Below are 22,540 nucleotides of genomic sequence, written 5' to 3' on the forward strand. Positions count from 1 at the left end.
ATTTTGTAACTGTGTACTACATCAATAATATATATATATATATATATATATATATATATATATATATATATATATATATATATATATATATATATATATATATATATATATATATATATATATATATATTTCATAGACTTCATTGTGTCACATAACCAAACTCATCTTATTTATGTCTCAGGTGCCTCACTCAATATGACATTTCACAATAAACCATTTGAACTCAACCCCTCTGTACTTTTCATTTACTTGTTTTGTTTTACGCATTTAGAAAAATCTGTGAATGAAATTTGACAGAATGCATCGTGTGAATTAAAAACAATAACACTAGAAGAAGCCCTTTATAGTTGAAGTTTATTAGATTTTTTCAAAAATATATATATACACAATATTTACAAAATGGCAGTTCATCATGTCAGATCTGTAGATAGGGAGGAGGCATTGCAGATAAACTCTTCAGCTTCAGTTGTTAGTGAGCCACAACAAACTAGTCAAGCATTTCAGACGCCCTATAATACTTACTAGCAAGTGACTAATTGCACACGGCAAACAGCCACAAACACACTCAACATAAAAGGAAGGGAGAAGAATGAGAGAACAAATACTGGTTAGAGATCCGTACGAGAGAGCAGGAGAGGAAAGCATGCAGGGAGGGTAAATAAGAGAAAGTGAGAACAGAGAAAAGAGTAATTCAAATTACAGGAAATGAACACAGCAGAGGTGAGAAACATGGAAGTTGGACCAGTAGATATCAAGGAAGGAGTTACAAAGACTGATGGGAGGTAAACAGTCACATGGGAGCAAAAAAATACTGAAAATATGACTCAGGCATCGGAGAGGAAAACCAAACATCCAAAATGAAAATATGTATTGTTAGTTATCTGGGGTGAAATTTCAAGTAAAAAAACAAAAAAACAAAAACAAAGCATCCTGGACTGCATTAATGCTGAAAACCTGAGATCGATGTACACGCTTTAACCTTGTGTATACAAATCTTACATTGACGCAAAACCAAAGGAAACAGACAACCATCGATTGAGCTCATTCACATGAGAAACCAAAAAGGTAATTTCTTAGCACGAGAACACGCACCAGCACTTGTTAAATAAGAAACTTTGCCCAAAGACGACTACATACTAAGGATTTTTCTTTTTAACGATATTAAATGAATTTTGAGGATAACATATTCTGTATGTCCAGACACATTTTTTTTAGAGGGATTACGCTGTCAAACATCGGATGTACTGCAAATCTAACAAACTCAAGCTGTTCTGTCTATGATCACACACCAGCCAAATTAAACCAGAAATCTTAATGAATAGGACGAGAAAAAAAGAATCTTAAAATATTTTACCAGCAAACGACCGAAGGAAAATTATTCAAAAAAGTATAAATGCATCTGAACAAACAGAAAAGGTAATACAAGACTTTGTCAATCCTCAAACATGGATTCAAAATCTAAATAAATATCCAATACACAGAAAAACATTTCAATTATTTGGGTTAGCAGGAAACCAAGTTAGCAGCAGCATCAACATTTTCATTGTGTAAGGCTCTCATGTATTTCATCAGCTGTGAGGCTTCAACGTGAGCGGCTCAAACCAAGACTTGGATTGCTCACAATTCGCTCTCTCCGGCCGGCGGCTGGAGGTGGTTCTCCCACTTATCACCCCGTGTGCTCCTTGTGCTCCTGCAGAGCAGCAGTGCTACGAGCTGAAGAACGAGAGGTCTGGTGACGTGTGAGAGAAAAGGCTTGGGGACTGAGGGGGGAGGAGGAGCAAAGAGGACAGGGGAGCAGGTAAATGAAGGGGAAAGAAAGAAAGCATGTTGAGATCATTGTCATTACAAAACGTTTGCTGAAATAATGGTCAACAATGGAACACTTCTACCAACAAATTAACAGTATTTTGTCAATCTGACTAAAATGTATCACTTTGTAGAAGGCGTTAAAACTACGTTGTTTGGCAATGATGCTTCCATTCGTCACTGAGCAAATATATCAGCTTTGCAAGGGACAATCTGACAACACTTTAAAGGGACAATATAAAAACAAACGTATGTCACTGGAAATTGAGCACGATATCTCGCCACACTGTGACTCAGGAGCCCGTGTAAATATTTTCAGGCTGTACTTGTAGAAACTAGCAGTTATGAACTCGACCACAACATCCACTCTGATGATGAAGACGTCGCACAAAACCTAATCCACATCAGTCTGCAATGAAGTTTACTTTTTACATAAATGGTTTAAAGAGTTTTGCAAAACCCAGAAAAGAAAATCACATCACACTTACCGTGTGTCAACAAAACAAAAAACTCTGCCCTATGCACTAATTGAAAAGAAATCACAGCAGTATCATACAATATTTACAGGTAAACATAACTTTTACAGCCTGCACTCACTTATGGTCAGCTCATTTACACCTTAAATACGTCAATATATCTACAGTAGTAATTAATACTGCTGTTTATTTATATATATATATATATATATATATATATATATATATATATATATATATATATATATATATATATATATATATATATATATATATATATATATATATCAAATTACGAGGAATGATATCAACCCGTTTTAAATTTCAGCACAAACATCCTAAATGAGGACCCAATTTAGAGACTATGGTGGAAAGCAGAACAGCATTTTGTCAATGTGAAAAGTTTTTTGTTTCTGACATTTGAGCCGTCAAATTACCAATCCAAGTACTGTCATAAATATTTGACCAATTATCACCTAAAATAGTGTGCACCACAAACCAATCGTATTTTAAGTCAAAGATAAATTGCCAAAACCTCTTCAGAAATTCTATCAAAACTGAGAAATGGAAGTAAAATGACTAGTCTTCACTCAACTTTAACCTCCCTCTTTATTACATTAGTCTAAATCAATATAAAATATTTCCAACATACGAAAGTCAGATAGCAGTAAATTTACACGTCTTATTGGTGCCATTTTTAGGATATTGTCAAATTTCTTTCTCATGAAGTCACCTGTCCAAAATCAACATGTCGATTGACATAAAAACCTGCTTTGCAGCTCAATAATTATTTTGATTAGGCCAATACTGCTGTCAAAAACACAAGACATATAACATTAACAGAGAAGACGTGTGAGGCAGCATCTCTGTCGTTTTGTCATCCACCTCCCTGCGAAGTCCCTTTCGCTTACCAGCCAGACGTTGCATACAAACCACTTATTGTTATTCCTTCTTGCAGCAGGTTTCCCGCCGACGCTCCAACGCGCAGACTTCATCTTGAGCTGCATTTAAAGATGGCAGCTTAGCAGCCACTGTTTCTTTGGATAGACAGCTGGTGAAGTTAAGACGGCCAACACTGATGATAGATGGGCTTCTTCACTGCGCTGTGCTGATCAGGGTCTGCTGACCAGGTGCTGCCAGGACTTGTACCAGAGGATGAAAGCAGATTCCTTCTCTGCCCACTTCGATTTTGGAGATGGAGCTCAGCTTTGACGGTACGGAGGAGTGAGGAGATCACCTTGATGAAGAACACTTCCCTATATTCTTTATCATACAAAGAGTCAATGCTCATCAGATTGAGACTTTTCCCGAAAAATGGCCAACTATTTAATGACTGTGACCAGCAAATGGATACCACTTCATTAAATCAGGAGCCAGACCTAAAACTTCAGTCCATCGCTCCATTACACGGGCCATTTGGTTTCGGACAAGGACCAGGATGCACAGCTAACTGTAGAAACCCTGATAGGATATACAAACCACTACCTCTTCTTCTTCTTCTTTTTCTTCTTTCAGGCAAACTGCTGGCATATTCGAACCATGTTGTCTGACAGTCTCTAAGAGGAATATGTAGAGTAGACCTGAATCTGTTGGCTTGTTGTCAAACAGGAGAGCTGTATAAATGACTTGAACTGCGGTTTGTATTTCCCTTTTGGTTGACAAGGATTGAATCTTCAGGTCTTGGAGCTGTTGACTTGAGGAAGGAAAAAACATAACAGAACACTGTTAGCTTTGACATCTGATGGTGGTTAAGGAACAGGAACCATGAGGGTGCCTCCCTGATCTGGTTCTGTGACTTCTGGGCCTCTAAATGCTGAGACTACATGTTAATCCCAAATCTAAGCTTTTCACTCACTTTTCTGGCCTTAATGTTGTGGGGTAACTTGGGCATTAGGCTATCCTACAAAATTTGAGTGACAGTGTGCGCAGACTCTTGGTTTAAAACAGTTCTTATCCGCGTATCAGAAATGATATCTAAAACTTGCGGCGGAGTATCCCCCTTGTATCTTTTCTGTTTGGGTCTTCTACAGTTAGTTTTCAAACTACCCTATCTGAATAGGCAGAGGTGACTGAAGTGCAGGACATTAAATGTCAGGATCCATGATGATCCCTTCTCATCTCCTTTAAATGGTGCTAACCCCCCCCCACCCCCTCAGGATGCAGCCAAAGCGGTTGTGCTGGCTTTGCAGTCTATCTTATGGGGGTCACAAGGGTAGAAGGTGACACCTAGCCCAGTAAGATAGGCCATACAGGAGTCTAAACAAGAGAAGCCCAGATTGGACTGCACATACTCCACCGGCAAGTCGGGCCTGAACCTGCAGAAGAAACAGAGAAATTGAAATCTCATAAGTTATGAGGACCTAAATCCACCCTGCTAATATAACTTTCTGAAACTTTACTTACGTTTTGAATATGGCCCGAAGTGCAATCTTTCTTTCCCTCTCTAGAAACTTGTCAATTAGGTATGAAGCCATACGCGGAGCTTCCCGGTACAGCTTAAAGAAACGCCGATAGTTTCCTAACGCCCACGCAGCACGGAGTGCAAGAGCATGAGCGACACACACATCTGCCCGCAGCGCTGGGGTCAAGTAAACCAACTCAGTGGTCAGATCTGGAAGGGAAGATAAATAGTTTTGAAAGTTTAAATAGCAAGGAGAAGGCATAGGGTGACAATGAAAAGAAAACAATGTGAGCATACCTCCAGAGTTTTTAGTAAAGATGTAATACATCAATCTATATGCTGTAAACTCTCCAATGTTTTCTGAGGGATTGTCCTTATACAGGGCCTTCAGCTGAGTCTGGCACTGGTTGAACTCTTCATGGTCTCCCTAAAGACAAACATTCAGCTAGTATTAAAACATGTTATCACTTTCAGGTACTGCAACACTTATAGAAAGGAAAACAGATTCACCTTTTCCAGAGCAATGCGTGCGTGACACTCGTACACTTCCACTGTGATCTCAGTACGAACTCCTTGGACCTGGATGAGAAGAAATTAAACATTTTAAAAACTAAAAATTCAAGAAAAAACAAGTTAACATAGTAAAAAGACTAAAACAGAGGGGCAAACATTTATGAACATTACTAACTGTGAGGTCCTGTCGTATGGACTTCATCTGTTCACAGGCATAGGTGTAGTCCTGGTGGGTTTTCCAGTGGATTTTCACAGCCTGCAGAGATTTTCTCAAGACCTTGGAAAAAACAAGATTAGGCAAAAATCAATGTCTGGATCTTGATCTTCTGTCATGCAGAAGAATAAATAAATAAAGGATATATAAGGTTTCAGCATATATAATCCCTATATTCACCTTTGTATGTAATTTGTATGGTAACAAGTATGCTTAAAATTTTTTTTTTTTTTAAAAACTTGAAACTTAAACAACACGGTGACCGATCTAAAAAAAACAAACTAAACATCTTAGGACTACAAAACTGCAGTGAGCGTACATTAGACAGGCTGACAAAAGAATACAACTTACATGCACAGGGCGCACAGTAGAGGGGTCTGGGGCACAGGTGAGCCTCAGATAGGCCTTAGTGATGTCCTGGCATGTTCCCACAATGGGACAGTCCTCCCAGCTGAGGCCTTCCTGTGTCCCATCAGGCATGTCCAGGGAATTGATGGAGAGAACCAGTGGCTCTGAGCGAAGCTGCTTGTGGAAACGAGCTGCTCTGCTCTGCTTCTTTGCTTCTCTGTTGGGGTCGTGGAAATCCAGACCAGCATTGCCACCTTTCCTCTTCTTTCCAACAGCTGCATTGGAATCGTCCATGTTTCTGGGAGAATAAGTTAAAGGTCGTTTAAAAAAATATCCCTATGTCATAGAGCAATAAAGTAGTAAGCCTTCTTCAAGAACAGTTATCAATGAGAATAGCAGAGGATGGATGAGATTGATACATTTTTGTAGTAACAATTATTTATTTACCTCCTTCCTCTGTTAGCTTTTCCTCCTCTTCCCCGTCCTCTGTCCCCACGGCCTCTATCCCTGTCATTACCACGACCACGACCACCTCTTTGATTTCGACGTGACAGCTGAGGTCGGAGGTCACTGGAGATGCTGCTGTCTGACTGCGAGCCAGAATCACTGATAGCATAGAGACATAAGACATTTAAAAACGGAAAGTCAAAGGACGGCTACACTCAAAGAAAAGACAGAGAAATGATGCCTTACCTGCGTTTGTGCCTTTGGCTGTTGCGGTCCCTGTGTCGGCCGTGGGAAGGGGATGGGGAGCGGGAGGAGGAGCGGGAGGAACTAGAAGATGGACTTCTCTGAGAAAATATATTCCTGTAGTGGCCCAATCTGTGTCCACCACCCCTGCCTCTTGAAGACGCAGCCACTGGACTTCCACCATCTAAAGTCCTCTGGGATTGAACAGTTTCCCAACGAGACGGCTTGACCTTTAGACTGCAAAAACATAAAGACCCAAAACACAATTTGCAACTATTTAGATCAAAGAAATGCTTCCAAGGAAGTTTGTTGCAGTGTAACTGGGTGAAAACAAATACAAAATTCAACTAAACTGAAACCACATGTAAATATATAAATTGTAAATGTTTGATCAGCAACACTCACATGTTAATTAGTTTAAAGAAATGTCAAAGCTTAGATAATAACTAATACATACAACAGACAAGCACTAATCCAATACTAAACTCACTCTGGCAATGGCTCCCGAGTCCAATCAATAGTGTAAGCAGAGCCATCCTTCAGTCGGTCCTGCAGAACTTCCTTCAGCACCTTCTCTGTACGATCTTTGTCTTCCTCTGTCTCACAGGCTGTAAAACAGCGCTGCACATATTCCTTCATGGCTTGGGGCCAGTCCTGGGGTCTGGAGAGAAAGCATTCAAAGTCAACATAACATTCACTAACTGTCTTTTTTAATCCGTATTGACAGACTAGTTCTCACCGCATCTGAGCACCTCCGGTTGCAGCACTGGCAGAAGATGGGGAGGAGGGACTTGGATTCAATCCTGCGGGCTGCTCGCCTGGTGGGAAAGTCTGATTGGACATTGAAGAACCCTGAACCTGATAGGGCCTCTTGTGAATATTGAACTTTACTGAAGCTGACCCAGGAGACTCTGAGAAAGGAAAAAGAAAAACATACAAGAAATACAGTTAAGAAATTAATATAAATAGTGTTTCTTTATTTCTGGCCTTCTATACCTGTAACTAAATAACCACTATTAGGTCCGTAGAAGCCATACCGTGAGATACAGAAGAATGGCACATTATTTTTGTAAAAAAAATCTGGTTCAATATCAGGAACCGAACATTGGTCATCTTTTAATTAAGCCTCTCAGCCTCTTATACTAAACTCATCCTAATGGGAAGCTCCCAATTGGTCAATAATCAAACACGGAGCTCTACAATTGGTATAGACAACTAAAACACCTGCCTACTTGTACTTTACTGCCATTTCACAAAAGGGCAAATCTTACGTTTCATGCGATGCCAAAGTTGCTGTCCTTGTTTTTGGTTTTTGTTTTTGTTGGCCTCTCCTCTGCCAAGCCCTGGTACATACTGGCTTTGCTGCTGTGAGGTATTCTGAGAGGCCTGATAGGTATTCTGAGCCTGGAAGCCCTGTCCATAGTTGGGCCTTCCCTGGGAATGATTGTAAACTTGCATTTGGTTGGGGTCACTGGGAGAGTATTGCATGGAGTTATTTGCACTGTAAGCATTTTGTGATGGAGAAGGGGGGTATTGAGAGTTGGGTTGGGGAGGAATTGATGGGAGTGGGGGAGGAGGGGGTTTCTCTGAGGTGGTTGGGCTCTGGGGTGGCTGGGGAGTAGCAGGGGGAGGTGGTTGTGATTGAGACGGGTAGCCAGATGACTGTTCTTCCATTCCAGGCACTGGAGGAGGCTATAAAAAGGAAAGATGGAAGAAGTAGCCATTTTAGCAACTTTTGGAGGAGACATTTTTTTGCCTAGACTTCACATAAATGCCTAGGAAATACAGTCAAACTTCGATCAAACTTCAATTTAAACAAATGCTTACATTACTCGTGTCAAACTATTACAAAATGTGTTCATCTAAACAGGTTTGATAGGGTTGCTGGTCATGTCCAGGAATTGATTTGTCAGGTGCTCAAAATTTTAAAAAGCACCAGTGTCAAAACTTCATGCTGTCCGTTATTAGAGAACAGCATGTATATTCGTCCTGAACAGGATGTTTGATATATCCTGTGATGCGACAACACGCACATGTGAAAAAAAGAAGATGTAAGCTAAAATTAGGTGACAAAGCAAACCAAACCTGTGTGTGCGAGTATCCATTTGTGTACCTCGACTAAGTTATTTTTTTCCCTCCCCTCTATCCTATTGACACCACACCAGTATTTGAGTGCCTTAACTGTTCCAGTAAAAATTGGGGGCCCATTAGCCACTGTTGAATGAGTACATACAACTCCTAAACCATGAATGTTGAGAACTGTTCCATTCATAGTTACTGGTGATGTGATGGGTGCATGAATAACTACAAAATGTTTGTTATGTACCTGTCCATTAGAGGTGGGAGTTCCCGGGTAAGGCCCTTGGGGTACACCATACTGATTTGATGGATATGTCGCTCCATACTGTAAATACAGATCAACATGTTGTCATTGTCACATCTTCTCCCAATCGCTCAGCATCAGATTTTATTTTGGTAGATACAGATGTACAAGCCTTGCACAGTGTTTCATGCAGCACATGCATTTGTATTAAATGATATTAACATTTGGGTAAGAATAAAATGTATTTCTGTACTTACTGGACCCATGGGGTAGTAGTAATTATAGGGGTATGTGTATCCAGGATAATGTTGCTGAGTTTGTTGGTACCATGGATAGTACTGTTGTTGTTGTTGTTGTTGTTGCTGCTGCTGCTGCTGCTGAATGGCAGCAGGGTCAGTCACTGCCGGCTGAAACTGACCGGCCTGAAATGACACGCGAGACAATGAGACACAAATAGACTTGTTATTTCAATACAGAACAGAGAAAATCATCCAGCAGGGACAGAAATAGCAACGCTACAAGGATTTTTTGGAGGAAAATACTTACAAACCAACATTTGAAAAGACCACATTTACAGGCATTTCCCCAACTTACACGTTCCAACATGGCAAACCAATTTCTACATAATTGCTGCGAAGGAGTGTTTCATATGTCAAAGAAATAAGCAATCTATAGACACCCACTGTTGCTATAACTGTTAATTGTTGTAAAACAAACATAAATACATTAATTGTAAAGAAGTAGGGCACCTTTTAATGGCAATTTGGATTTCTTTAGATGATTTTGTGCCCACATTTGTATTAATAGACCTCAATTTGTTATCAGATCATCCAACATGATTCAAACAATGCTGTGTGATAAGAGACACACAAATGAATAAAAGCACACCTCTACTGTAGCTGTCCGGTTAGCTTGTGCAGTCTTAGCAGCGCTCTTGTTAATAGATGCTAGTGCTTGTCTTGCCTTCTCCCATTCTGGGTTTTCATGAACCTGGCCATTTGCAGCACTCCCATAGGACCTGCAATCAACCAAAGAACAATAGTATTGTAATTAGTCACCAGCACCAGCTTAAAAGTATTGCGGTTGAGGAACACAATTTATAAAATATATTAATGACAACATAAAAATGATATAAAAACAAATGTACAACATATTATTAATGTATTCCAAAAAAGTGTGTACTATAAATGTGTCTGACTTTCTAAATGTTCATACTACGTTGGGACCAACCTGATAAATAATAACTGTTAATTTAGCCACTCACTGATCACCTGGTTGAGCAGCTCTCCGTGTTCATGTCTCCGTCAATGTGTAAGCCTTAATAACGTTACAGTCTATACACCATAGTCAACAAAACACGACGTTCATATTCTTTTTTAAAACAGTAACTGTAAGCAGGTCACATGTTTGCTGTTAACGAAACCATCGGCCTGTGTGTCGCGCTGTACTCAGGCTTAACGCTACATGATGCTCACTTGTCAACATCCTCAGTTGAGCTCATTATTGTCAACTATCATACCATACTTTATATTTAGGTTGTAGTCAATCTACGGTAAATGAATTGAATCTCCCCTATGTTGTGTGTCTTGTGCAGCTCGAGGTGAGACATACCAGTTGGTTGTCGGGGCCGCCTGTGTAGTGTTGGCCGCCATTTCGCCTGACGACAGTGAGGAGCTAACGGCTGCTTGCTAGCTAAGCTAGCTGGCTAACGTCGTTAGCTCTCCTGCTAAAGCAACAAACAGGTAAACAAGATGGACTCTGAACTATCTAAGAGAGCAGTCAGCCGACTGCCACTGACGTCGAGCCGAACAAGGCAAACTTGAATACAACGTTATTTGGTTAAAGGTGCCGATTAACAAATGAAGTGACCGTTGGCATTCCTTCCTTCTTCGTTGACGATAAAACTTCGTCTGGCTGCGGAGATACAAAATGGCAGATAAGTGAAACTGACCGAGTCAAGTGACGTCATAGTTTGTTTTGCTGCCGAGAGTCTATCCTCTCAGGCAAGGCTTACACCCTTGTTATCCCCACCTTCTTTGCCGGCTCCACCAATCAGATGCCGGTTTAATCTTTAGGACAGAGCTCCAGAGCCGTATTCATCTAATGGCCTGTCAATCATAAGAAATGAGAAGGGGTTGTAATGCCTGAAAGGCTAAAGACAGGGAAAGTTTTCGCAACGGTTTTTAACTGTGTTCAAGTTGGTAGTGAGTAGGAAAATATATACACATATATACATATATATATATATATATATATATATATATATATATATATATATATATATATATATATATACACATATATATAGTATAATACATAATATATTACATACAAACTTATTTTTTAATACATACATTATCACCCCAATTGATAAAATCCACATCATGTGCCAACATGGACTAACAATGTATGTTGTATTACTTTGTGTTTTTTAAGATTTATAGATATTGTGATTCTCACTCATTATAGTATTTAGATTTTTCCTCTTACCTTCCTGTGAAGCACATACAGCTGCAGGATGTGTGTGCGCGCGCGCGTGTGTGTGCGTGCGTGTGTGTGTGTGTGTGTGCGCGCGAGTGCGCGTGTGTGTATTATATAGAGGGGAGTCATCCGGTTTGACTAGTCTCTCCCACACGTCATCCGTCAAATCATGCAAGCCTTTTTTTTTAAAGTCTCCTTGGAGTGAAAATTATATTTTGTATCTGTTTTATGGTTCAGAAATATTTTGCACAGCAACGAAAAGGAGGTCTCACAATGTAAATTTTTATTCAAACTTTTTTAGTATTGAATTAAAGACAGTTGTATTGCCTCTAAATGCATACATACATACATGGTGTTGAAGATAACTCAAGGCTTTCCTTTAGAATCTCCATAAAACAATGACTAAATCTTTAGATCAGGACTAGATCAGGATGCACCGCTTTCAAATAAATCAAACATTGTATTTAGTGAAATTTCCAGACCATTTATCACACAGTAAATGACATCATGTGGTTGCTGAATGAATAATTTGTCCCCATTGTTGTCTTTACTGCTACAGCACCACACAAATATGTTGAGCATTTGTGACAAGATCTCACAAACAATGACTCACGACACAGCACCATTGTGTGAATACCTGGTGTTTGGTAATGCTTCTGTTTCTTTAACCCATGAGAGGAAGCTGGATAATATGGACTACATCATTCCTCCACCAATTCATTTGGTAAACAAAATTCAGGTTTGTTCTTTTTTGAAGTGAATGTGTTACTGATTAGTTGCATAAGGAAACTAATGGGGTTAATTATGTAAGTTAATTATGCAACTGTCTACCAAAAGTATGCTGTTGAATGATGCAATAAATGAGGTTAACTTCAATGACAACATTCCATCATGATTTCAATCAATTTCAAGTCAAATCGTTTATAAGAATTTCAGGGTGAAATTAAATGTGTTTGGTATATTTTAACATGTTGCATAACTGTGGCCTGAAAAATGTTTTTAGTTATAATATTTTATTTTAGTATTTTTTTCTCCAATCTTGGGGAAGTTTATGTTGTGAGACTGAGAACAGCGTTTTAAAATCACATAAGCACTTTTTTTTTAACTCTTGTTTGAGTATCCTTTGCTAAAAAAACACACACAGTGTTCAGCTGTTAAAGAAAATTATTTTGAAAATAAATTATAATCATTGCGTATAAGATTAACAACTTAATCTTAAAAATAATGAGCTTGGTCAACATGGTGCTTTGCGGGTGTTTGTCTTTTCATGTAGTTTGTTAACAATACTACAATAAAAACCACATAGAATATGGCGAGAGCCTTATCCTTTAAATAGAGATAGCAGAAAATATAACTGCCGAATTTGGTTAATAGATGAAAATATGATGACAGGACTCATAATCCCATTATTTCAATCAAGCTCTATTTCCATATAAACATACAATTAAAGCTACATCATGGTTACAATATTTTTTTTCAGATTGTAACTGCATTGTAAGTGCATATTTATAGACATACCCCTCATTCACATTGCTTCCACTCACATACAACCTGTCGCTTTATGTATAAACTATGGCTCACAATCATCTCATATTATAACCATAAAGTAAGATGTTCTCTGATTTGATGCAGTCAGTTAGCCTCGTTCATCTTGAACAAATTCTGTGAAAGTCGAGCGATACTTTGATCCAGCTCTCCCCAATAACCGTCGCGTCACTTCCTCAGCCCATGCCCATCCCTTTGGAAAAAAAAGAGAAGAAAATTCACACAGACCAACGACGGCGAGAAAAAGAGCGAGGGAAAAGTCGAGAGGGAAGCGAAAGTCAGAAAGCCAGATGAAAAAGTTGGATACTAAGGAGCGAGCCAACCAAAGACCAGAATACTCTCTTTAAGGTAAGTTTTCTATACTTTGAACGTGTCGGTGACGCTCAATCAGGTCAATTGATTAGCGATTTTTACATTGATCCGAACGTTCCTGCTGCTTTGTCATTAAGTGTAACCCTCCCGTGTTCTTCGTGTAAGTAACACATTATATATTTAAATAGTATAATAAGTCAACTACTTCAACTATTATTAGAAAGTTTTGAGGCTTGGGGTAGGCCTGTAAGCAAGCCCTCTCCCCTCCCAAATCTGATTCTCTCTACCACACACACACACACACACACACACACACACACACACACACACACACACACACACACACTTAAAATAATTATTTCTCAAATGAATATTCTAGTTAGCAATGTATGATGTTGATCAATACAGTGTCATTCATTCGGCGTACTTATGATGTGAGGCATTATAAAATAGTGATATTCCACATACTGTCTTAATAATTAACTTGACATTTCGCCTTTTGTCATCCTGATATCTAAATTTCATAACCACCAAAAGTAGCAAAGATTAATGGATTTGTAGCTAGAGATCCAGTACATGTTTTGTGGGGAAAGTTACAGTCTTGTTTTTGTCCGCATAGACCCCTGAGGCCAGAGAAAAGTATGTGCTAGCGTTGCATGAGTGTGTTTCAAGTACAAGTCTCAGCATGGCCTTCATAGCCGCACCATTGCCAAAATGTTCATTGGTGTCCCATAATGTTGCACAACATGGTGAAGTGTTGACACTGACCTGTCTTATCATTAGGCTTGACTGGGGCTCCAGTATTTTCAGCTTCCTGAACAACTTTTGTATGACACTATAGTATGTCATTTCAGGGTTACACATGTATATTTAAGAATTGTCTCCCTGTCTTTCCTGTTTCTTCCTGTCTTGCTCAATCTGCCTACAGTGATGCCGCTGCACAAATCAACCCGGGCACCTCGCCTGGACCCCACCATGATCTCAGCCCCACTGGGTGACTTTCGCCACACCATGCACATTGGGAGGGGGGGCGATGCCTTCGGGGACACCTCCTTCCTGTCCACCCTTGGCCCGAGCTCTGCCAGCCCTGACCCTGGGAGTCCAGGGATGATGCCAGAGGCCGACCCTCAGGTGGCAGTCAACCACAGTGGTCTATATACAGACGCCCCAGGGAGCCCTCAGAACAATGAGCTTCAGCACTCTGAGTCCGTGTCATCATTTGACCTGGACCTGGACCTAGGCCCGTCTATGCTGGGAGACGTACTCGGGGTGATGGACGGTTTGGGGCTGGACCCCAATGAGCAGGATGTGTTCAATCCCAAAAGTGGCATATCCTCGGTGGACACAAATCAGGGAAAAGGGGCTGTGGAGATGTCGGTGAACATGCAGAACGAGCTGAATGGGAAGAACGTGGTTGGGTTGGATGAAAACCAGGTGGGAGATGGAAGGATACCAGATACGAATGGGATCAAGCAAAAGGGGTTACGACCAAAAGTGCGATTCAGTGACAAACGAGAGGAGATCATTCGGCAAGCATCTGAAGAGGAAGAGGGTCAAGGGTTTGACTTCCAGGATGAGGATGAGTTGGCGTGTCGCAGTCCAACGAGGGGTGAGAGCGTAGTGGATGGCGGTAAAACCGAGGTCACCAATCACAAAGTAGATTTGCCACCTAGTCCGGCCTCGTCACATAGCTCAGAGTATGAAGGAGTCACTCCATTGGACAGGAGGAGGGTCGACAGCGGCCACTCAGAGACTGATTCAGAGGAGGAGGAAGAGGAGGAGGAAGAGGAAGAAGGACGGGGCTACACATTTGAAGATGAGTTTGATGATGAAATCGGTCTATAGGAGATAGGTACAGTTTTCTAATGAAAACAGATCTTTGCTGTCAAGTACATCAAGTAAACTGTATTTTCCGAAACTCATAACTTGATTTTTATTTGAATGGGAGGCTTAACAGAAAATAAACTGGATTTAATACAAAGATTTACAGTTCGACGATGTTGCTCAACTGGAAAAAGCATTTTATGTTTTATCTATAAGGGTAACAGATTTGCAATAGACTGTCATCTTGATGAGAACAATTAATGTGTCAGTGAAAGGTTTGTAGCACTTTGATTTATTTCATTGACTTTGTTGCTTTGCTATGGAACAGACTAAATTAATGCTTGTATTGTTCTACTATTTCTGCCATCTAAAGTTCACACATTGAACTTTGTTATAGTGCCTTAAAGAGAGTGTTTTTTCTTACATTATTGTACTATGTGTCTTAATAATTCTTTCTTTTGTTGCATGTTTTACTACAATCTGTATTCGTGATGTTTAATGCATTTTATCACCTTTTTGGTTCTCAGAGGCAGTCAGAAAATAAAGTTATCCTGTGTATAAATAATTACGATAAATTTGTCACATTCCAAGTCGGACAGTGTGAGTTTCTCTGGTTCACATCTGTTCAACACATCTGTTTTCATTGTGCAGTTGTTTGCAAGTAAAGCTTTTCTGTGGGCTGTGGGGTTGGACTTTACGACAATGCGAAGATAATCATGGGATTTAAAGGTCAATTGTAAATCAGGACCAGTGGTGTATTTTGTACATGTTTGCTTGTATAATACTTGTATTTTGAAAAAGTATTTTATTTCATAATGCTGTAAAAAGGGAGAAACCATTAAGCTCATCTGTTGAAAATGTTGGTTTAAACACAATTGCTATCCTGTGGTTTATTAAGAATTACAGTGACAACAATAAAACAATTATTGGGATATTAAAGCCATAGCTGTCTTGTTTTCTTTGGAAATGTGTGCTTGTTGAAAAAAATACAGAACTATAAAGTATTCTTTTATGTATAGCCATTTCCTGAAATAAAGTAATTATGTGCATTCTACCCTTATAATTTAAAAAGCCTCCCAATAAAAACCAATTCTAGAAAAAATAATCTGAAAACCGTTTTTAACGTTTTATTTTCAGCATGCAATAGGAAATACACATCTGTAAGACATACAAACCAAAAAGTTAAATTGTAAAGTTTATAGCACCGTGTGCTATGTTGGCCGGTAAATGTCCAAAACAAGAATTATTACCTACACAGCGTTATGTACATTATTACAAGCTCCCTAATGATGAGACACATTAGAGATCACAGCTCATTCCAGGTTAAATATATACTGTTCATATAAATGCAAAAACCTGTCTCTCAAACACTCACACACACACACACACACACTACACACACACTACACAGATATTGTCCGGAACAAGTTGAACCCTGATAAAGCCGTGGAGATCATCACACCAGTTATCTGTGGGTGCCAGTGGATCTCTTTGATCTCCGACTGGCCCTGGTGCAGGAACAGAAGCTGAGGGGGTAAGTCCTTCACGCCCTCCACCCTGGCACCCACATCACATGACTCCACAGACAGATCCCACTGGCTGACGACGTCGTCCGCTCCCGAGGCGGCGAACACACTCGAATCCACGGGACTCCACTCCACAGACGTGATGGGGGCGCTGTGCTGCTTGAAATTTGCCACAGGACGCCCGGTCTACAGGTAAAGGTGGAATTTTGAGGTTTGACATTTATTCACCCCGTATATGATGCACAGCCAGGCTACAGAAGTATCAATCCTAACATGAAGACTGATTCATAAATGTCTTTCACTTAAACAAGACATTGACAAAACAGGAGTGTGTTTTGAAGGCAAATTATAAATGGATTCCATTATTAGGAGGATGCCGGCAGCGGTAATGACATACTATTGTGTAAAATGGTACAAGATGGAACAAATGTTATTAGTTAGGTGCGGCCAAACTTTGAAGGTGTTTAATTATCTGATGGTGCAACTTTTCAAGCACTGTTTGTCTTTTAGCACTAATGTTGGGTTACTTTGCTGTGACGACACTTTGATCAAACAGTAAAATCTTCAATCCGTGCCATGCTCCAACAAGTCAAAACTCATGTCTGTGCAAAGGTCAACTGAATCATTTTGCATGAGCTAATTGATTACAAATATAATGAAGATGATACTGTCGGATATTTTCTTTTATTACCTTAAACTGTCGAAGGTCCCATACTTTCAGAAGCCCATCGTCCCCTCCTGACAGGATGAATGGTTCGCTCTTGTTCCAGCTGATCACATTGATGTCTGATGAGTGAGCTTCGTTGGCTGAAAGCATTGAATTGGGCGGGGCACGGATGTCCCAGACACGAATAGACCGATCCACTGAACAAGATGCAAAAACCTGTGGAAAACAAAGAAAAACAAAGACAAATATACACACACACAAACACACAGAAAACAAGACTTAATTAGTCTTTCCAAACAAGGAACTCTTTTGTGCTTCTTGCCAAACATTCTGTTTTAAGTGTGTAAGAGTTGAGATTTCCATGGTCATAATTTGTGTTTACGCCCTTTACAAACCTTGCGACATTGATATATTACAGGCAACATCAGTTAGGTTGCACAAAGTCTCAGTGTAGACACATAAAAGCATGCATAATTCACATACCAGAAACTAGTTTGGCGAGTCGTTAAATTGCACATTTTAGTCTGCGTGTCTTAGTTGTAAAAGTGATGGCACGCAGTTACAGGTGGTGTTCAAATGCTTCAAGCATTCCAATCATTCATTCCTCTCATCACACCCTGTTCCTCCACCTGAACATCTGTAAAGCCCCATTATTTGATCAAATTATTGAACATTGTGAAGAAATTCATCCTCTAAGTTTGAATCATTAGAAATATTTAGAATCCGTGAGGCTTCTTCAGCTCCTCGGGCAGCAAAAAAAATTCCAAATATGCATGTCAAATCCTGAAATGCATGTCTAATACTTTGCTTGTAAGCATTTTGGGTTAAGGAGGAAACCCACACGAACCGAAAGATCCAAGTCGGCCCTTGTGGGGCGATCATGCAGTGGACAGACAGCGCCGCCCACTAAAGCTTCATCAGCTGTACCTCAGTCTAACCCACTACATTAGTATTTTCCTAAAACATACTGTAGCTTCAGTAGGCGACCACTGGAGATCCTCAACAGACTTGCTGTGGGAGCTGAAAGGTCGTTGGTCAATCTGCCACAGAGTTCCTCCCTCTTGTGGCTCCCACACATGGATGTTCTTTTTACAGTCTCCACTGACAAGACGACCTGATAATAAAGTACAAACAGAATGCTTGAGGTTTTGCTGCCAGAAACACACATATGCTATTACACTTTACCTCAACCAATCACGACTATGTACAATATGACCAATCTACATATTTGCAGTCCAGAGTAAAGCAAAAATAAATTCATGTTGATGATGGCAATTTTGAATGATTAAAAAACACGAGGCAAGTGTATAACGCTTAAAGCTTCAAAACTTAATGTAAGCAGATAGTGTCTCTCATTTTTCATTTTTAAACTTCATTGCAGGTCAAGGAGCCATTTACCAGCTACGAGAGGTGACCAATCAAGGGCGAAGCCTTCAGCCATGTGTCCTGAGAAGCTAAAAAGAGGTGTAGCTTCCTTCTGCTGTTTGATGAAAGTTGCCATCGCAGAAGAACTATGCACGGCTTCCAGCTGAGGTTGGAGGTCAAAGATTTCTACCTGTCCCTTCTCTGACCAGACGGCAGCCAATGACTGCTCTCCACGTTGAGTCACCTGAAAATTTGGACGCAAAATCAAGTCAGTTAAACAAGTTTCTGATGCAGCAGTTCAGATACAAGTTTGCCGACAAACTGACGCAACATACTCTGACTCTGTTAATCCCTCCATAGTGAGGCATCATGGCCAGCTCCATCTGTGGCTTCTTATCTTCATCCTCCTCCTCCTCATCGTCACTTTCTTCATCACTGCTTTCTTCCCCGTCTTTGTCTTTCTCTGTTCCGTGAAGGTTATGCATGCGTATGACAAGAAGTCTGCAAGAAAGTGAAAGGATGCATTTAAGAGGATGAAGATGACACATAACCCGACACGCAAACTCCCGAAGTGATAAGGATGTTTGCTTTATTCAAGTGCTGAGTTTTATGAGACTAAATAATCTGTTTAGTTTCTGAGAACATTCTTCATTGACCTTTCACTGACCCTTAAAAAGGAAAATCCCCAACTCTTTCATTGCTGGGTGGATGATATCAAAACAGAACTGAAACTGTGCAACACAAAAAAAACTATTGTACTGTGAATTATGCCTTGGTGCAAAAACGTTCAAAACCGTCTGCTGTTGCAACACCAAAAGATTTCAATTATATGCACGGCCAGTGATGACCATCTGAGCACATTTGGACTGTGTGTGAGCAAATAGTAATAAAAACACTAATTCTTTATCTATATCTTTCCAACAGTTATTTGTATTGGTAATACCCTTAAATGATATGGACTATGAGAGAGCTGATACTATACTGCCTATACGTTTGTTATGTGGGCTTTCCTGCTAATCTAGTTGAAATAAACAGTAACTAAGAGGATCATTACAATGTTAAAGATTTCTTAATATTGTGTTCTTACATAGATGTAAGTGTTGGGAGTCTGTTTTAGCTCAAGGAGTGAAAAACTGACTCACAACCAATCAATTAATAATTAAAATCAACAGTAATTAAACACTGGGACTCTATCAAAAGCCATCTAGAAATTAGTTACCTTTACAAGTTTGGACTACACAATAACTTAAAAAATGCCAATGCCATCAGATCACACTGGAAAAGTGACAAACTGTACTCAAACCAGTCAGAATTAATTTTAAAAAAAGAGAACAGACAAAAACAAAAGGCAAGTGTAGATAACAACAGATTGGATGTCTCTGGTGTCATATTTTCAGTGCACTGTACCTGCCTTGGCATCATTAATATGTAAAATATTCTCATCTATTCATATGCAATATTTTATGCAACCCCACCTGGACTGATACCTACCTTTATTTTCTAAAAATGTGTTTATGATCCATAATGGTAAACTTATTTAGTCCATATACATTTTAGGATTTGCACCTTTTCATTGTTAAGTGTTAAGACCATATATATTTACACTTTCCCACTTTGTAATGCAACTGCTGCACAGCAATTTATCTCTGGATAAATAGTTATTTTAAATCCATCATCCACCTCATAACATGAACATAATATTAATATAAATGATAAGACAGCCGACAACAGTATTTTCATTTGCAATAAAATTAAAGAAATACTTAAAATGTTCACATAGCCAACATCCTTGCTACGAATTCATACACAATTTAAGACTCAAAGTTTGACCTTTTATGTTCCTTCTGCATCAACTTTTGAAATCAAATTACCTTTGGATTTTGAAGAGATACCATTTTCTGGTACCTGTTACAGAAAGTATGACCGTATCTTTAATTGTAGACTCTAACCACAATTTAAAATAATACCCTGATAAAATAGTTGTTTCTCTTTGGCACTTCATAAAACTGCTTCAGTTTCATCCAGATATTGTTTCGTGTGTTTAGATAAATACTGTAGATACTGTAACTAATACTGTGCTGTAGAGTCTTTCAAAACAACAAAATACATCACATGATCATTGTCGACCACAACATCAAATTACAGAACACTGGATGCTTATAAATGTTGTTTTTTTTCAGAAAGTTATCGTATTTGTTTTCATGAGCCTTTCATATTTTACATTTGTTTTAGTGTGTATGTTTTTTTTAAATGGTGCTTTAGTCAAAGTTTGAGTAATTAACGGCCATAACTTTGACCACGCGGGTGGGTACCTGTTGCTCAGAGCCGCGTCCGCCTGCGTGCCCGCGCAGAGCAGCATGGACAGAGGGAACTGCTCCCTGCTTTCTCCATCTCCGTCCCTCAGGACGTCGAAGCTCAGACACGGAGCCCCTGTACACAAAGCAGAGTTAATACTGCAGCTGCAGGACGACACGAACCAGTACACACCAGTTAGGCTAACTGGTTGCTAATAAATGTGGGCGGGCTTTGACTTGCCTGTTTGACACTCGTGGTACATGCGGTACGCGGACCGGTCCATCTCCAGCTCCTCTCCCGGCTTAAGCGGCTCGATTCCGGGCACGTACACCTTTCTCTCTTCTCCTTCGTCCGCTCCTTCATCCTCCATCTCCACTCCTTCATCCTCGTCGCTGCCAGCCTCGTCCAGCTCCTCCATCTCGCCTCCTTCCTCGGCAAACGTGTCTTCGTCGGGCGCAGACATCTTGGCAGAGGCAGTGTGCGCTTACTTCCGGTTTGTCGGGAGACCACGTGGTTTAAACACCCTGCACTGTCACCCCTCCCCAGCTGCCTCACTCCCCCTCACTCTCCCTGTGTCTTCCCCCGGTTTACGGGAATTCAGCTGGCCCCTTTTGGCGCTTGGCTCCTTGTTGCCAGGAACAAAATCAGACTTGCAAATATTTGTCTCGGAAACTGTAATGCCTTAACTTAAATGGTAATTCGTCCTAATATCATAGGAATTACGTGGAGGTGCAGTGTTGTATTTCCCACGCCCCGCAGAACAACGTTTCTTCAAACAATCGGGTGAATCATTTCCACGTTATGAGGGTCATGTACATGCACTGATCCAGAAAAAGATCCCCCACATGGCTTGAGTGAGTCAGATTACTGCAATTATTTACAGAAGGCTATAATGCAACATGTGTGCGACCTGCAGTCGTACAACCTGTACTGACTCTGGGGTCGGTAGCATTTGTATTATTACACATAGGAGGCAATTCATTTGGCAGCAGCCTCACAGTCTAGATATTTATAGAGTTGAAAATAGAGTTTCAAAAAGTATTTACCCAGTGAGGGATTAATAAAGTACTTCTTAAGTAGTTGACTTTGCTATAAATGATAGGCCTACTTAGAAATGTGCTGTGCACAGTCCAGAAGAATAGCATTTGAGTCTTTGGCTGTATTTTTATCTTCCATATTTTCATAACATGCTGTCTTCTAGCACTCTGATGATATATAACTCTTTGGAAGCTGCTTTCATGATGTATTACATTTGTCCAATCTTTCCAAATTCTTACTTAAATTCAGTGTTAAAAAAAAAAGGTAAATGAAAACTTCTGTTGAAAAGTTTGTAAAACTTCAATGAAAAGTCTGTTACCCAAATTCCACATACCACTGTATTTTAAGGATTATGAAAATAATGAGTATCCCATGGTGACAGTCCATGCGTGGGTGTGTACAAGCAGGGACAAGTGCGAGCACCAAATTGTGGACTTTTTATTTCTTGCGTAAATCCTGGCGAGTAAGAAAACCTCTGGAGTCCTGTTGGATGCAGAGCGCATTCCTCCCTCACCTGCAACTCGTACCTCAGATTTTATCAGTTACAAAATAGTAAAGCATTGAACACTCTTTTATAAAGAAGGCAGTAATGGTTGAGTGCCTATGTGAACTCTTAACACAAACTATGTCATGTTGCTGGAATGCAAAGTCATAAACAAAATCTAATCTCTTTAAGCGAAAGGGGGAAAATGTTTATACTGACGTAGATATTTTAC

General features: G+C 39.9%; 3 protein-coding genes across 3 annotated transcripts; 1 reads left to right on the forward strand and 2 right to left on the reverse strand.

Moving 5' to 3' along the window:
* Positions 1–2,549: 2,549 nt before the first annotated feature.
* leng8 (leukocyte receptor cluster (LRC) member 8) lies at positions 2,550–10,706 on the reverse strand. The gene is made up of 15 exons (XM_068569923.1): positions 10,383–10,706; positions 9,660–9,789; positions 9,029–9,193; positions 8,775–8,852; positions 7,720–8,140; positions 7,188–7,359; positions 6,939–7,109; positions 6,452–6,685; positions 6,206–6,364; positions 5,762–6,056; positions 5,372–5,473; positions 5,194–5,262; positions 4,981–5,110; positions 4,686–4,893; positions 2,550–4,597 (listed from the first exon to the last, which is right to left on the reverse strand). Exons 1-15 carry the CDS (start codon positions 10,421–10,423, stop codon positions 4,435–4,437), a joined length of 2,538 nt encoding a protein of 845 aa, XP_068426024.1. The 5' UTR covers positions 10,424–10,706; the 3' UTR covers positions 2,550–4,434.
* A 2,309-nt stretch (positions 10,707–13,015) lies between these two features.
* cdc42ep5 (CDC42 effector protein (Rho GTPase binding) 5) lies at positions 13,016–15,858 on the forward strand. The gene is made up of 2 exons (XM_068570210.1): positions 13,016–13,145; positions 14,038–15,858. Exon 2 carries the CDS (start codon positions 14,040–14,042, stop codon positions 14,952–14,954), a length of 915 nt encoding a protein of 304 aa, XP_068426311.1. The 5' UTR covers positions 13,016–13,145; positions 14,038–14,039; the 3' UTR covers positions 14,955–15,858.
* A 186-nt stretch (positions 15,859–16,044) lies between these two features.
* On the reverse strand, positions 16,045–21,257 carry grwd1 (glutamate-rich WD repeat containing 1). The gene is made up of 7 exons (XM_068570301.1): positions 21,027–21,257; positions 20,804–20,921; positions 18,827–18,992; positions 18,525–18,735; positions 18,095–18,240; positions 17,151–17,342; positions 16,045–16,645 (listed from the first exon to the last, which is right to left on the reverse strand). Exons 1-7 carry the CDS (start codon positions 21,247–21,249, stop codon positions 16,337–16,339), a joined length of 1,365 nt encoding a protein of 454 aa, XP_068426402.1. The 5' UTR covers positions 21,250–21,257; the 3' UTR covers positions 16,045–16,336.
* Between the last annotated feature and the right edge of the window lie 1,283 nt (positions 21,258–22,540).

This window comes from Clinocottus analis, unplaced genomic scaffold (genome assembly GCF_023055335.1).
Source record: "Clinocottus analis isolate CAN_PGR_092001 unplaced genomic scaffold, fCliAna1.0.p SCAF_9, whole genome shotgun sequence".
In the NCBI taxonomy this organism is placed as follows: domain Eukaryota; kingdom Metazoa; phylum Chordata; class Actinopteri; order Perciformes; family Cottidae; genus Clinocottus; species Clinocottus analis.

Coding starts and splice junctions, on each gene's coding strand:
- grwd1 (XM_068570301.1), bottom strand. CDS start 21,249: ATGTCTGCGCCCGACGAAGACACGTTTGCCGAGGAAGGAGGCGAGATG. Junction 20,922..21,026: donor GTACCACGAGTGTCAAACAG/GCAAGTCAAAGC, acceptor CTTTGTGTACAG/GGGCTCCGTGTCTGAGCTTC. Junction 18,736..18,826: donor GAGGGATTAACAGAGTCAGA/GTATGTTGCGTC, acceptor CCAAATTTTCAG/GTGACTCAACGTGGAGAGCA.
- cdc42ep5 (XM_068570210.1), top strand. CDS start 14,040: ATGCCGCTGCACAAATCAACCCGGGCACCTCGCCTGGACCCCACCATG.
- leng8 (XM_068569923.1), bottom strand. CDS start 10,423: ATGGCGGCCAACACTACACAGGCGGCCCCGACAACCAACTG. Junction 6,365..6,451: donor AGCCAAAGGCACAAACGCAG/GTAAGGCATCAT, acceptor CTATGCTATCAG/TGATTCTGGCTCGCAGTCAG. Junction 4,598..4,685: donor CTTCGGGCCATATTCAAAAC/GTAAGTAAAGTT, acceptor TTTCTTCTGCAG/GTTCAGGCCCGACTTGCCGG.